At 57.5% G+C, this 12,508-nt stretch overlaps 1 protein-coding gene across 1 annotated transcript in view; it reads right to left on the minus strand.

Moving 5' to 3' along the window:
- Positions 1-12,276, minus strand: part of CARD10 (caspase recruitment domain family member 10) — a gene marked incomplete at its 5' end in the record, with an annotated part of 28,737 nt that extends 16,461 nt beyond the window's left edge. Inside the window, 8 exons of the mRNA XM_081084048.1 lie at positions 1,201-1,392; positions 2,485-2,610; positions 3,214-3,369; positions 4,230-4,421; positions 8,796-9,121; positions 10,708-10,845; positions 11,696-11,947; positions 12,120-12,276. Of these exons, the coding sequence (XP_080940174.1) occupies positions 1,201-1,392; positions 2,485-2,610; positions 3,214-3,369; positions 4,230-4,421; positions 8,796-9,121; positions 10,708-10,845; positions 11,696-11,947; positions 12,120-12,276 (1,539 nt within the window). The remainder of the gene's footprint in view (positions 1-1,200; positions 1,393-2,484; positions 2,611-3,213; positions 3,370-4,229; positions 4,422-8,795; positions 9,122-10,707; positions 10,846-11,695; positions 11,948-12,119) is intronic.
- Between the last annotated feature and the right edge of the window lie 232 nt (positions 12,277-12,508).

Here is a 12,508-nt window from a genome sequence, read left to right on the forward strand (position 1 = left end):
TTCCCAGAGCAAGTGTGCTTTACACGCAGAGCTCAAGGATAAGCAGGCGCTAAAGAGATAAAGTTGGGGAGGATGGCCCAGGGGTTCTCAACCTGTGGGTCGCGACCCCTGAAAATACATCCTGCATATCAGATAGTTCCATTACGATTCATAACAGTAGCAAAATTACAGCTATGAAGTAGCAACGAAAATAATTTTACGGTTGGGGGTCACCACAACATGAGGAACTGTGTTAAAGGGTCGCGGCATGAGGAAGGTTGAGAACCACTGCCCTAGGCAGACAGAACAGTATGTGCAAAGGCCCTGAGTCAGGACTGTGACACCTTCCAGGAGCCCAGACGACCAGGCTAGAGGGAGGGGAGGGCCCCCCTGAAGGGCCTCTAGGGCATAGGAAGGGCTTTGTCTTTACCTAAGAGCAAAACACCCCTGAGGGTTTTAAAAAGTGAGAAGTCACAGACTCACACTTCCTTTGTACTGTTGCTCCGGGTATTAAACACCTGGCCTGCTGATTATCTCCAAGGAAAATCAAGATAAGAAAAGGCAGAGTTCCTGACAGACGTCCAAGATCTAGTATCTAGTTCTCCAGGGGTCTGCAGGCACAGCTCCAGCGCTGTCAGGCTGTGTGACCTTGGGCAAGCCCCTGCCCCTCTCTGGGCCCTGTGCAATGAGGGCGCCGGACTAGCTGGTCTGAGGGGCTTTCAGGGCCCATGTTTTGCATTCCAAGATGCTCACAGGCCCTCAGGCCACTGGGCTTCTCCAAGGGTTTGCAAAGACAGGCTTCAAACTAGTCTTGGTGCCCCAGCAGCAAGCCCAGGAGCTCAGAGACCCACATGCCTCATGCCTCTGTCCCGTTCCCTATGCACCAACCCACACCCACCCTAGCTGGGGTCCCCCACCAGACCGGCATATCCTCCCTCCTGGCCAAGAGCTCTCTCCAAGCCAGCATGTTCTTGACCCACGTGAGGGCTCCAGCCAGGACCCACACATTCCCTCCCAAAACCTGCATCTTCTCAGGCCCAGCTGAGCGTTCCCAGTGGGTCCCATGTCATCCCACCACCGCTGAAGGCTCCCATCAATCCTGCAAGCCCCACTCCCAGCTGAGGGCTCCTGCCAGCTCCCCCATGTTCCCACCCCTGGCCAAAAGCTCCTGCCAGGGCCCCAGCATGCCAACCAGGACCCTGTACTCCTCCTGCCCATCACCTTGAGGCAGGGCCCACCCTGGGCCCGCTGCAGCTGGGCCTCCAGCAGGGCCTTGGTGCCCTCCAGGCTGGTGAGCGTGGTCAGCAGCTCGTCCCGCTCGGCCTCCAGGCTCCGCACCTGCTTGCGGTACTGGTCCTTCTCGATGAGGCTCTGCGAGTACTGCAGCTGGATGTGGTCGCGGCTCTGGATGGCCTGGGAGGGCGAAGGCGCCACACTGACTCAGCTGGCTTGGCCTCCGACCACACAGACGGGGGTGGCAGCAGGAATAGCACTTCCTGTGCCTGACCCTGGGCTTAATATCAGCTCATTTAATCAGCACACTCACCCTCCAAGTGAGGCAGTCTCATTATTCTCATCTTGTAAATAAGGAAACCAAGGCAGCAGGGGCAGGGCTGGGATTCAAACCCAGGCAGAGTCCAGGCTCTGACCATTTCCCAAGAACAACTTAAAACTGTGAGACCTACTGTGTGTAGCCAGCTTAACTCACAGCACCCCCGCCTAGTGGAGGAGCCTGGATTCAAACCCATTCCATTGCATCCAAAGCACTTTTCCCCACGATGAAGCCCAGGGTCCCTGAAAGCTGGGCCCGTGCCTGGACCTGCCACCGACCCACTGCCCCAGAGGGAGCTGGAGACAGGCTCAGCGGCCAGGAGCAACCGGGCGAAGGGCAGATCCCTGAGCCCACCCAAACCACAGAACCAGAGTGTCCGGGATGAAGCCTGAACCCGCCTCTTCACCGAGCCCCCCAGGGGATTCCGAGCCCCATTCTCATGCGCTGACTTCAACTCCTCTAGTGGGATTCAAACTTGGTCCGAGAACAGGACCTCCTGCCCTCCCCAGAGCGTGGGAGCCTCGCACAGGCCTGGGGGCCAGAGGAGCTGGCCTGGGCCCTCAGCCCACCCTGTGGCCTCAGACGGAGAGGGCCGTGGTGCCCAGGGCTTGGGAGCCAGAACTTTAGAGAATTTCTTCATCAGCCAATATTTGCAAGCACCTCCCCTGCGTAGGTCTTGTTTTTGACGTGGAGAGAGAATAGAAATTCAGAAGTAAAGAGCGCCAGGACCAACTCCCTAACTGTCCCAGGAGCTCAGGTGAGCAGGTGTGCTCAGGGGCAAGGCTGGCATACCTGGAGTGCTCCAGGCCCCACGCCTGTGTCCTCCTGGCCTACATGCCCCTCCTAACCAATCAGTGCCCCGTGGGAGTCTCTTTTCCACAATTCTAGTCCCGTCCGCTTCTCGTCTGCCCACCCACCGGGCCACGACCTCAGGCCCAGCAGGTGGGGCTCACCTGGTCCCGCTCCTTCTCAATCTCCTCCAGCTGGGCCAGGACGGTGGCCATGCGGTGCTTGTACAGGTCGCAGTCCTTCTGCAGCGTGCGGTGCTTCAGCCGCAGGTCCTCCATCTCCTGCAGGTACTGCGGGCGGGCGGGTGGGGCGGCACAGGGTGGAACATGCCAGGGTCAGACCACAAGGTTGGTGACCCAGGAAAGCCAACCAGCAGGTGCCCAACAGGTCCAGAGAGAGAGGCCTGAGCCCTCAAAACACGCGCCCATCCAATCTCCCCAGCTGGGCCTGACTTCACCTCCCTGGGCCTCAGCTGCCTCATCTGTAAAATGGGACTACCAGTAATGATGACTCCCTCCCAACCAACCTGGGCCTCCCATCTGAACTGCAACCTGCTCCCTGGCCCTGCTCTGCTTCTCCACATCCCTCATCACCCTCCCCTACTTAAAGTGGTTGACTCAGGTTGCGCGTATGGCAGACGGTGTGTCTCCCCTGCTAGAATTTACCCTCCACAGGGACAGAGACATTTGTTTTGTTCCCTGATGTATCGCAATAAATACTTGAGGATGAATGAATGCACCGTTCCTAGCATAGTGCCTGGCACACCTGCAGGGAAGGTCGGCGCAAGTGAACTGGTGATGCCCACCACCCTCTCCTCCCCGGGAGCCTCCCCAGCTGTGTAAGAAGGAAGGCGGGGGCAGGACAGGGTGGGGATGGTACACGGGGGACCGTACCTTGTCCCGGAGTTCCTCAGCCCACTGCAGCTCCCCCTGCACCGTGTGCAGCTTCTGGCACAGCTCCTGTCTGCTGTCCTGCGCCTCCCTCCAGTCATGCTCCAGGATGTCCAAGAGGATGCGCTCTGAGCCTGGGGCCCCTGGCCGGCTTGCCTCCTGGGGGTCAGAGTTCAAGGCTGCCTCAGCCTCTGGCCCAGGGCCCACCTTGAGTGTCAGGGGAAGGGGGACCCACAGCCCTCAGCCCTCAGCCCCACTCCACTAGCTCTGCCATCTGGGCCCAGGGCCTTGACCTCTCTGGACCCCGGTTTCCCAAATGTAGAGTGGGCGTGGCCCACCAGCCCTGCCCACCCTCCAGGGAACATCTGGGGTGCAGATGAGCTAAGGGTGTGAGGCATGCTTGAACGAGTTCAGCCAGGATCATGTTCCGAAACAAAAACTAGGCACGCTCTCTCCTGCTCGGGCCCCCACCAGCCGCCCAGGGTAGCAGATAGGTGGCCATTTCCAAGGCCTATTCCTGCCCCTCTCACAAGGCGTCTTCGTAGGGGCTGAGCCTGTCCCCAGCAGGTAGACCATGGGCCCAAGATCCACCCCCAAACCCACACCCCAGCCAGGCACCCCCAACCCTAGGAAGTACACCAGAACCCTGGCTCCCACCCCCCACTTCCTGTGTGGAGCAATGGCTGGGTGGCCAGCCCACACTGCCACTGACCTGCCCCAGGACCCCCAGCAAGTCCTGGGCCACTCAGACCCCAGGGGTCTCAACTTTCCAGACTCTTCTACAAATAATAAAAGCTGGGGCCCTTTCCCCCTAAAAATGCTCACACACAAAATCAGGTGCACAGTGGCAAAGCATCCAGAGACCCACCTCATGGGGCCACCCACAGGCCATAGACTAAAGGCCAGAGAGAGCAGAACGCTCAGCCAAGACAAGAGGCCAGCCAGGGTCCATCCGATCTCACCCCAGGTGTAGGCTCCTCATTCTCTGACCCCCCTCCCCCCAGTGGCCACCTCCGAACCTGCTGCCGCCCCTCCTGCAGCTCCTGCAGGGACGCTGTCAGCCGCTGGTTCTCTGCACGCAGCTCAGAGACCAGGTCCACGCTGTCCGGCTCCTTCTCCTTCTCCTCTGCCCCGGGGGGTGGCCCCCTGGTCCTGCGGAGCAGCACACACTCTTCCTCCAGCCGGCTCACCTTCAGCTTCAGCTGATCCACCTGGGTAGCAACACATGGGTCAGCCCAGGGAGGGATGCAGCCCAGGGAAGGACCCCAAGGAGGCCCATGGGGAGAAGGCCTGCTCCTCATTCCTGGGTGCCTCCCAGATCCCCAGAGGGGCCTGAGCAGGCGCCCTCCTGGACTTGTCTATGAAGGAAGTCCCGGCTGGGCAAACACGATGAGGAAGGAAGGGGGCGGCAGGGCCAAGCCGCCCTCCCAGGGGCCTGTGCTTCAAGGACTTTTGGCCACGGTGTTTCACCTTCATCAGCCCCACGGTTCCGACACGGAGAACAGGCCAGAGAGCCCAGTACCAGCTGACGGAGGAGGAGGAGGGCTACACCGAGAACAGGGGGACCAGGGTCTGGGCCCAGCTCCGCCTCGAACTCAGTGTGGCCTTTGGCAAGTCACGGGCTCTCTTTGTGCCTCGGTTTCCTCATCTCCCAGGGAAGAGGGGGACAAGGAGGGAGAGGAGGAAGAGGATGGTTTTGAGGGTTCCCAGGCCCCCCTCTAGAAGACTGTGCTGTTCATCCTCAACAGGAACTCCAGGCCTGGGGTCCAGGTTTCAGTTGTACCACTTTGCCCGCCTGTCATCCTGAGCAAGTCACTGACCTCCTCTTATAGGTAAAATGGGCCCGTTCATTGCCCCTGCTCCGTGCATGCGCTGCCTCCCAAAGTCATTGCAAGAGGCAAACAAGACAGAAGGTGGGCAGAGATCTTTAAGCGCTCAGAGGCTGGCTGCAGAGCTGCCAGGGGTGTGACAGTGGCTGTCTTCACAGCTTTAAAAAAAATCCCAACCTGCCACCACACGGTGGGTGCAGCCGGAGCTGGCCGGGGTGGTGGCTGGGCGGCTGTGAGGTGGCCGGCTGGCTGAGAGCAGATATGCACGATCGGTTTGCTGGATTATAACCGCACTCAGCCAGAGGTATTTTCCAAATTCATGTGGGGTCCGAGGTTGCTGAATAGTGACAAGAGGAGCAGCAGGTGGCAGGCCACAAAACGAAGTCATTGTTGAAAGAAGGCACAATGACCCCTGGTGCTACACTCCGGCGTGCCAATGTCTGGTGCCCTCGGAATGCCCTGGCCTGTCTCGGAAAATGAATGGCAGCCTCACACTTCCCAGAGCCGAGCATGGCCACACACACACATACACACACACACACACACACACACACACGGGTCTGAAGCTGGGTCAGGAGTTTCTCCTCCTCCGCAAAAGGCTCAGGAAGAAATTCATGATTCTCACATTCCTTTCCCTCACAAAACATGCTTTGTAAACCGTCGGAGAGAGACAGCTGGTTACAAGGGCAAGCGTGGTCACACCCTCTCCAGCAAACCGCAGCCACACACCACGGCCGCCCGCCTGACCCTTGGCCAGCACACTCCCGCGATGAGCTCAGGGGGCAGAGCACCTGGGAGTCTCTGCTGAATGCCAGGAAATGCGGATGCATTTAATCCTGGGGTACAAACTCACTTAGCACAAAATTACAGTGTTGGTTCCTTAAGATTATGTTGCTTGGAAATCGCCGCTCATTAAATTTGCACCTTACAAAGCACAGTATTAAGTCACAGCCGCCACACACCTGCCCGTGGGGAAAGGAGGCCCAGGCTGCCAAGACAGGAACCATCAGCTGTTCTACTCATTTCCATCTGCAACGCCTTTGCTCATTTTTATGGCCAAAAAAAGCCCCCAAAATTTAGGCAAAATTTACAGTAGCTACATTTAAAGAGAAACTTATCCATTAGTTGAATTTCACCCCTTCCCCTCTACCCCAGCGGTTCTCAACCTGTGGGTCACGACCCCTTTGGCGGTCGAACGACCCTTTCACAGGGGTCGCCTAAGACCATCCTGCATATCAGGTATTTATATTACGATTCATAACAGTAGCAACATTACAGTTATGAAGGAGCAATGAAAATAATTTTATGGTTGGGTCACAACATGAGGAACTATATTTAAAGGGCCAGGAGGTTGAGAACCACTGCTCTACCCCCTAAACTGGGAAAAAGCAGCCATTCTTCCCCTAGTGTCAGATTCTCTTACCCCTAGGTGGTCACACTATGTGCAGCTATAGCTAATCTGCAGATACAGAGGCACCTCCAATGCCTCTTCATTTTTTTTTTTTAATCCTCACCTGATTTTGAGAAAAAGAGAGAGAGAGAGAGAGAGAGAGAGAGAGAGAGAGAGAGAGAGAGAGAAAGAAAGAAAGAAAGAAAGAAAGAAAGAAAGAAAGAAACATCAATGTAAGAGAAAAACATCAAACCCTCAACCTAGGTATGTGCCCTGACCGAGAATCAAACCAGCAACCTTTTGGTGCACGAATGATGCTCCAGGCCATTCCAGCCTCAGCCACTCCCAACTCCCTGGGCCGGTGGCCCTCGCACTGTCCTCTCTGAGCAGCAGAACCCTTGTCCAAGAACACTCATAGCAGGTCTCATGCCCATTTCAAAAAAGCAGGCACGGATGACGATGGGGAACCCAGCTCTCCCCACCTGCCACCCGCCCCACCCCACCCTAGCAGTGCCAAGAGCAAGCTCAGAAATTCTCAATCGTGGGACCCTGGGAAAGTGCTCTAACCAATCTTGCTGGGTCTCAGCTTCCTCATCCATAAATGGGGACAGTAATAGTGCCGCCACCCTTGTCCCACTAGAGTGGCTGGAAAATTCAAGGGGTCGGTGCATGGCAAGCAGTGAGGACCGTGCCTGGGCAGAGGAGGTGCTGCTTCACTACGTCGTCCTTCTCTGTGACCTCCCGCCTCCAGCATGGTGAGGAAACGGAGGCACAGAGAGGAAAGCCTTGCCCAGGCCACCCTTCGTTCAATCTGCAGCCAGTCTTGGGCCTGAGACAGCCCTACCTCATGCCAAACACCAAGCAGGCAGAGAACAGCCTCCTGGTCACCCCACTCCAAGCATCTGCCTCCCACGCCCCCCATCAGGCCTGGCAGTCTAGGACCTTCAACCTGTGGCCTCAATGCCCCCAATCAGGACTCGTTTCCCCAAACCCCAACATGCTGGTGTGCACAGCCACAGGCTCCCGCACTCCAGTGCACCCACACGACAGCCTCCAACAGGCACCTGTCACACCTGCAATGCCACAGCCTCCGCTGAGGCTCATGGGTCTTCCAACCCCACGGTCAGAATCCCCCCAGGCAGCCTCGCACAGTATTGCGGGAGAGAGCCTACTGTGTGCCGCTGGCACGGTTAAATCCTTTAAACAGCCCTGGCCCGTGTGATCAATGGTTAGAGCATCCACTCACACTGCAGGGTCTCAGGTTAGATTCCCAGTCAGGGGCACAGGCCTGGGTTGCAGGTTGGATCCCCAGCCCCGGTGGGGGAGCATGTGAGAGGCAACCAATCGATGTGTCTCTCTCACATGGATGTTTCTGTTTTTCTCTCTCTCTTTCCTTCCCTCTCTCCCCTCCCTCCCTTCCACTCTCTCTGGGAAAAGAAAAAAATCAATGGAAAAAATATCCTCAGGTGAGGATTAAAAATAAAATCCTTGAAACAATCCCCTGGGCAGTAAAATTCCAATTTCATCCCCATGCTGAGTGCCCATAGGAAACCAAGAAGTGAGACTCGGTTTCTCCACCTGTAAGAGGCGGGCCCTTGTTCATTGCTGGAGGGGGGGCCAGGTGCGACTTCACCTGGACAAGATCGGGCAGAACAGCATCAGGGGGAAGGCCGGCACCGGTGCCAGGCAGACCTGGTTCAAAGCCAGGTGCCATTCCCAGCTTTGTGATGAGCAAGTCCCTTTACAATCTAAGCCCAGCGTCTGAGTTTCAAAATGAGAACCTCGTGCATGGGACCTCCGTGGGAACATGTGACGTGATGCATGTAACCGGCATGGCACACAGAAGCACATAATAATAATAACAGAAACGACAATGGCTAACGACAATGCAGGGTCTGAGCACTAACCTGTGCAGGCACTGTACCTATCTCAAACTGATGCACCCTCGTAACCCAAGTTTTCTCCACCTCGGCACTTGCTAACATTTTGGGTTAAATAATTCTTGGTTTGGGGGCAGGCCTGTGCTCTGTAGGATGTTTATCAGCAACACTAGCCTCTACCCACTAGAGGCCAATAGAACACACCTCGCTGTAACGACCAAAAATGTTTCCTGACATGGCCATTGTTTCTGGGGGGCAAAGCTGTCCCCAGTTGAGAACCACAGCCATAACTCAATGAAATAAGTGCCATCAACACCCCCATATTACAGATGAGAAAACGGAGACACAGGATGGTGAAAGGCCTTGCCCACAGTCCAAGAGCTGGCAGATGGTGGCTCTGGGACAGGAGCTGGCTACCACATTACCACCCTTTCTTATAGAGGTCGCCCCTGCCCCACGGTGCCCTGTCCATCTCCCAGGGCCTACCGCCAGCTGCAAGTCCCGGCTGCGCAGGACGGCCGAGTTCTTCTCCTCGCTGAGCTGTGCCAGGCGCATGGCGATCATGTAGTTTTCATCCTTGAGCCGCAGCAGCTCCAGGCTGCCCACCTCCCAGTCCTCCCGCAGCCGCTGGCAGCGCTCCTGAGCCTGCTGCTGCTCCCGCAGCCGCTGCTCCAGTCCTGCCCGCTCCTCCTCCAGCAGCCGGCCGCGAGCCTGCAGTTGCTGCTCCCGCTGCAGCTGGCTCTTCCGAGCCTCCCGCAGCCTCCGCACCTCGGTCATGAGGAACTGGGTCAGGCCTTCAGGGCCCTCCTCGTCTGCGAGACACGGTGGGGAGAAAAGCCAAGTCAGGCAAATAAAGCCCACAGGGACAGCAAGCTGCACAGAAACACCCACACCACAAAAACACTAGAAGAAAACTCTGGAATACGCAGGGTGTCTCAGAAAATGCATACCCACTTTAATAGCTGATAGCTCAATTTTGAAAATGAAATGTATTTTAATAAACACTGCCTTTATAATTATTCAAAGTGTGTATATATATATTTGGGGGGAGCACCCTATGTTTTTATAATTTAGGGGTAAGGAAGGCCTTCCTAAATAAGGCACAAAAATCAGAAGCTATAAAAGAAAAGATAGATAAATCCATATGCAAATATTAAACTTTCAGAATGATGAAAGATGTAACAAAGTTAAAAAAACAAGCAACAGAGCAAACGAAAAATACAAGAATTCAGAGCCACAATATATAAAGAGCTTTTACGTGTCAATAAAAAAAAGGCAAACAAACAAATAAAAATAAGGGTAAAAACTATCAGTAGGTAAATCCCAAAACAAAAGTGGCTAATAAATAGGCCCTACCTCACCATTATAATAATAATAATTATAGCCACTAACATTTAACTTTATTCTTTGGGCTAGATACATATGTTAATTTATTTAATCTTCATGACAACACTTAATATAGGTACGATTATTATATCTACCCTAAAGGCAGAGAAACTGAGGCACAGAAAGGTCATGTCCATTGCCCAAGGTTTACTAACTTGTAAGCTATGAATTCTATCTCTCAATGAAGGACAAACTTAAAAACATTATTTTCGACATATCAAACTGGCAAAAATGTTTTTACATCCCCAGGATGCATGAGGGTACAGCAACATGGACACCCATACACCGCTGGTGAGATGTATGTTGATTTCACATTTAAAATACACATGCTCATTGAGAAACTTTACTTCTCAGAAGCTCTCCTCCTGAGATATATACATTTGCACCAAGATGCATACAGAAGGGTGTTCCCAGCATCGTTTGTAATATTGCGAAACTGGAAACAGCCTAGATGTCCATCAACAGGGGACCAGTTAAGTGACTTGTGGCAAGCGGCACTAATGAACACCATGCAGTCATTTAAAACAAGTGTAACAGATGTGGGAAAATCAGTTGTTCTGAGAAACAGTGAAATACAGAGCAGCACATGTAGGATGATCCCGTGTGTGTGTGTGTGTGTGTGTGTGTGTACGTGGCACATGTATAAATGCAAAGAAAAGGGAGGCTCGACGAAGGGTTACCAGCAGAGCAGAGCTGAAGGAAGAAGTAAAGGTCTTTCCTTTTTATTCTAAAGTCACCTTTTTGCATAAGAAACCGTACACCCATGTATGTCTGACACATACAAGCCTGCAATCAATTTTAGGGGCCTTGTTCGGAACTCTGACTAACTGGATTAGAATCCCAGCCCACACTCAGCCTGCTCCGGGCCCTTGGGCAGACCTCTCGGGTCTCTCCGGGCCTCCGTCTCCCTATCTGTTCAACGGGGATCGTGGTGGTACCTCCCTGACAGGGACAAGGCACGCGACCTCTGCCCGGGGGTGGGAGCTGCGGCGCCCACGGCGGACCCACTCACCCAGGATCATGGAGCAGCGCTGGGCCGGCTCCTGGCCGGTGAGCAGCGTGAAGTGCTCGGGGTAGTAGAACTCCAGGGCTTCCAGGAAGGCCTCGTAGCCCCTCTTGCCACGGCAGCGCAGGATGTCCATGAGGCGCCCTGGGAAGTGCAGGCGGGTGCCCAGGGTTCAAGGGGAGGGCCTCCCCCAGTGCCTAGCCAGTCCCCCCCCCCATGTGTTCCAGGGCCCACATTCCCCACATTTTTAAGACACTGATACACACAGGGGCCTGTCTCAACTCATCATGGGGAGAGCCCGTGGGCCACAGCCAGGAGAGCCAGGAGGCCCCCCACCCCCCCAGCACCTGAGCTTCACACACACACACTCACACTCACACTCACACTCAACACACGCAGGCCCAGCAAATGCTGCCTGCCTTTTCAATGGCACACCCACCAAAGCCCCCTCTATCGCCAAAAGCGAAGTAAAATAGCTCTCCCATGGGCCAATTCCTGCAAGTCCATTAGACCCTCAGCCCTTTGCCGGCCCTGGTTCCAGGACCCGCGCTGTGGGAGGGCACCCTCGCGAAGCGGAGATGGGTCCTGAGCACCTGGAGGAAAGTGAGTCTCCAAGAGTGTGTGGCTCGGGGAGGGCACGGAGAACTGAGGAAGCAAGGGCGCAGGAAGATGCCAAGGGCACCGGCTGTGACCCGGAGGTGCCTGGCCGCCCTGCGACCACATCCAACCCCCCCCCCCACCACCACCACCGCCGCCGCCAGCACCCCTCTAATGTGGCCCGGGACGTGGGAGGAAACCCCAAGGCAGACAAAACCCAGACGCCGCTGCGGGCGCCCCGGACCGCTTGGTCCTGCCAGCGGTCGGGGAGGTGGCGGGATGGTGGGCACACCGGCCATCCCCCCTGCGGCCCAGGGGCAGAGCTGTCGGCCTCTGGCTCCGGGCTCCGCGCCCGGCCCCGGCCCCGACCCCGGCCCCGACCCCGGCCCCGGCTCACCCGTGCGGTTGACGCGGCACGGGAAGCGGTAGGTGCTCAGCACCTCCTCCTCGTCCTGCTCGTCGATGACCCGGCACTGGCGCAGGTACGGCGTGAGCTTGGCCGGGTTGAGGGCGCGCGTCAGCCGGTGCCGGACGCCCTCGATCCGTTCCCATAGGGCGTCCTCCTCCGCCTCGGACCCCGAACCGGCCCCAGCCTCCTCCTCCGCCTCCCCCGCCTCGGCGCCGCCCGGCATGGTCGCGTCCTCGGGGTCTGCGGGCCGGAGGAGCCGGACATCAGCGGGGCGCCCCGGGCGGGGGGAGGGGGGCGGCGGCGATCCCATCCCAGGGCGTCGCCCGCCGGCCCCAGCGCCCCACGGCCCCGGCCCCCCTGCCCCCGGCGCCCCGTCCGCCCCGCTGTGCGCGGCCCCCGCGGCCCGACTCACCCCGCGCCCCGCAGCCGCCTCGGGCGCCGGGTTCTGCGCTCGGGCGGCGGCTCCGCCGGCGCAAAGGCGCGGTGTCCCCGGCGCCCCCGGCGCCCCCGGCGCTCCCGGCTCCGTCCCTGTCCACGCCGCCGCCGGGGCTGCCCGGGCCTCCCCTCATCGCCGCCCGGGCGGCCTCGAGTCCGGCTGGCCCCCCGCGCCCTGCCTCCCCGCCGTCCGGCCGCGCCTCCCCCAGCTTCCTGTTTCCCGCGGCTCCAGCCGGCGGCTCCCGGGGTCCGTGCGGCCCGCCCACACCTGCCCGGCCTCCCGGGGCGGGGCGGACACGCAGGTCACACCCTCCCGCGCAGCTCCCGACACACCTTCCCGGCTCGGGCGCGGGCCCCCTCGCCCAC

This window comes from Myotis nattereri (genome assembly GCF_964212035.1).
Source record: "Myotis nattereri genome assembly, chromosome: 2".
Classification (NCBI taxonomy): Eukaryota; Metazoa; Chordata; class Mammalia; order Chiroptera; family Vespertilionidae; genus Myotis; species Myotis nattereri.